This window comes from Argentina silus (assembly GCF_951799395.1).
Source record: "Argentina silus genome assembly, chromosome: 18".
Classification (NCBI taxonomy): Eukaryota; Metazoa; Chordata; class Actinopteri; order Argentiniformes; family Argentinidae; genus Argentina; species Argentina silus.
In genome coordinates this window covers 9,633,031-9,635,530 of record NC_139672.1, presented here as the reverse complement: position 1 = coordinate 9,635,530, position 2,500 = coordinate 9,633,031, and the positions used below count along the sequence as shown (strand labels likewise).

At 50.7% G+C, this 2,500-nt stretch overlaps 1 protein-coding gene across 1 annotated transcript in view; it reads right to left on the bottom strand.

Moving 5' to 3' along the window:
* clcn2a (chloride channel, voltage-sensitive 2a) overlaps positions 1-2,500 on the bottom strand; it is a gene marked incomplete at its 3' end in the record, with an annotated part of 30,776 nt that overhangs the window by 12,124 nt on the left and 16,152 nt on the right. Inside the window, exons 3-4 of the mRNA XM_083690518.1 lie at positions 739-870; positions 209-337 (exon numbers count right to left, since the gene is read on the bottom strand). Coding sequence (XP_083546644.1) covers positions 209-337; positions 739-870 — 261 coding nt within the window. The remainder of the gene's footprint in view (positions 1-208; positions 338-738; positions 871-2,500) is intronic.

Sequence of the window (2,500 nt, the reverse complement as noted above, 5' to 3'; positions counted from 1 at the left end):
TATTCAAATATGCATGAAGAGTGGATGCATGAATGTGGATGAGTGTATTCGTGAGATATGAAAGCGTGTGTGCGTGTGTGTTTGTGTGTGTGTGTGTGTGTGTGTGGATTTGCATGAATGTACTGTATTTGCGAAAGCGTAAAATGTGTGTGTGTGAGCGTGCATGCATATATGTGTGTGTGTGTGTGTGTGTGTGTGTGTGTCTTACCCACAGCCTGCGGGGCCAGTATCTGTGTGAACCCTGCTGAGAATGTGATGAGCACCACAGGGTAGGTGACCCAGGCTAGGTACTGCAGGAGCATGTTGCTGTCCAGCCCTCCATACATCCACTTCTGTGCTGCAGAGACACACGGAGACACAAGGAACACACACTTACACACACACTTCCATGTCCCTTCTCCTTTCTCCTTTCCTCCCTCTGTCTGTTTCCTTCCCTCCTCTCCCTCTCCCTCTCTCCCTCCATCCACCCTTTGTCTATTACCCGGTTGGCAGGAGGATAAAGCACAATCCATTAGCCAGTTGACCCCTGCCTCCCCTCTCTCCTCCCCCCTGTCTCTCTCCCTCCCTCTCTCTCTCCCTCCCTCTTCCTCTTACCTGGTTGAAGAAAGGCTAAAGCGTGGTCAATCGACCCCCCACCCCCGCTTCCTACCCCCATCCCTACTCCCTCCCTCCTCCCCATCCCTCCCTTCCTCCCTCCATCCCTCTCTCTCTCTCTCTCTCTCTCTCTCTTTCTCCTACCTTGTTGACAGAAGGCGATGGCGTAGTCCATGACCCAGCTGACCAGAGCCATGAGGAGACCCAGGAGGATGAGGAAGATCCAGTCTTCACCCACGCGAGAGATCAGGAACTTCTGGCAGCGTGACGTACACACTGGAGGAGGGAGGGAGAGAGAGATGGGGGGGGGGAGAGAGAGAGAGGTGGGGAGGTGAGAAGAGAGAGAGAGAGAGGGGGGCAGAGAGAGAGAGAGAGAGAGAGAGAAACAGAGAGAGAGAGGGAGAGGAGGGGGGTGAGAGAGAGAGAGGGGGGGGTATGTGAGAGAGAGAGAGAGAGGGTGGGGGGGGGGGGTCACCATTAGAAAAGAGAGAGCACCAACAAAAAAAGAAAGAGTTCAGACCAACAATATTCGAAAAAATAAGGATCGGACCACGAGAAAAGAGAAGGAGAGAGAAAGAGAGAGAGAGAGACAGAGAGACAGTGACAAGCTGAATGAATGAAGACTTGACTGGATGGATATATACACCAGACAGGAGGAGTAAAAAAGAAAAGGTTCGGGGCCACTAGAGATATACAGAGACACAGTCAGACAGTGACGGATAGAGAGATAATGGAGGTGCGTAGAGAGAGGAAGAAGGTGGAAGGGAAAATATGAATGGAGGTTCTCAATAATAAATGAACATAAGAATAACTTATGGAGATGGGGGCAGAGAGAGAGAGAGAGAAGAGGAGGAAGAAAGAGGTAGAAAGAGAGGTGGAAGCGGCCAGTTGAATCAGGAGAACCATCAAATAAATGGGGAGGTTAGGCGTCACGTGACTGTTGCATGCGGAGTGAAGGAACGAAAGAACGAAAGAACGAAAGAACGAAAGAAAGAGATGTAGAACACTTAACAGAAAGAGAGAGAGAGAGAGAGAGAGAGAGAGAGAGAGAAACAAAGCTAGGTCAGCTAAAAGAGGCATTGTTGGACTCAATTTGTTCCCTCGTTTCCACGGACACTGCCAAAGACCGGAATTCCACTTTTCTCAATAACCAGAACATTCATAGAGTGTGCGTCCCTGGGGACGTTCCCAGTGTGCTACTGACACTCATATTGGATCCAAATATCCCCAATGTCCCACAAATATAATAGAACATAGAACCACCTTATGATCTTCCAGAACTGTCCTATGCAATATTCAACACAACAAAGCATCTGTAATCTGAGGGAGCGAGGGGGGAGAGGAGGAGGAGGGAGAGAGAGAGAGAGATGGACAGATGATGGGTTGAGAGAGGTCGAGATAAAGACGGAAGGAGGATGTTTGAAGGAATCAGAAGAGACAGGGAGATAAGGGAGAGAGAGAGAGAGAGAGAGAGAGAGAGAGAGAGAGAGAGAGAGAGAGAGAGAGAGAGAGAGAGAGACAGACAGAGAGAGAGAGAGACAGAGAGAGAGAGAGGGGGGGGGGGAGAGAGAGAGAGAGAGAGCAGCAGAGAGATAGACACAGTGAGTGGTGTGTGGGTGGAGAGGCCAGGTTGCAGGGAGACACACTCAACTCTCCCAGGAGGGACTGGGGCACCACTGTGTGCGTGACAGGGCCAGCTGCCCGCCAGCCAGGGCACCTGCTGAATGAACACACACACACACCCACACACACCCACACACACACACACACACACACACACACACACACACACACACACACACACACACACACACACACACACACACACATGCACGCACACCTACGCATTATGCAAACACACACACGTGTACAGTAAGCTTCGCTCTCTATTTTGCGCACACTTACT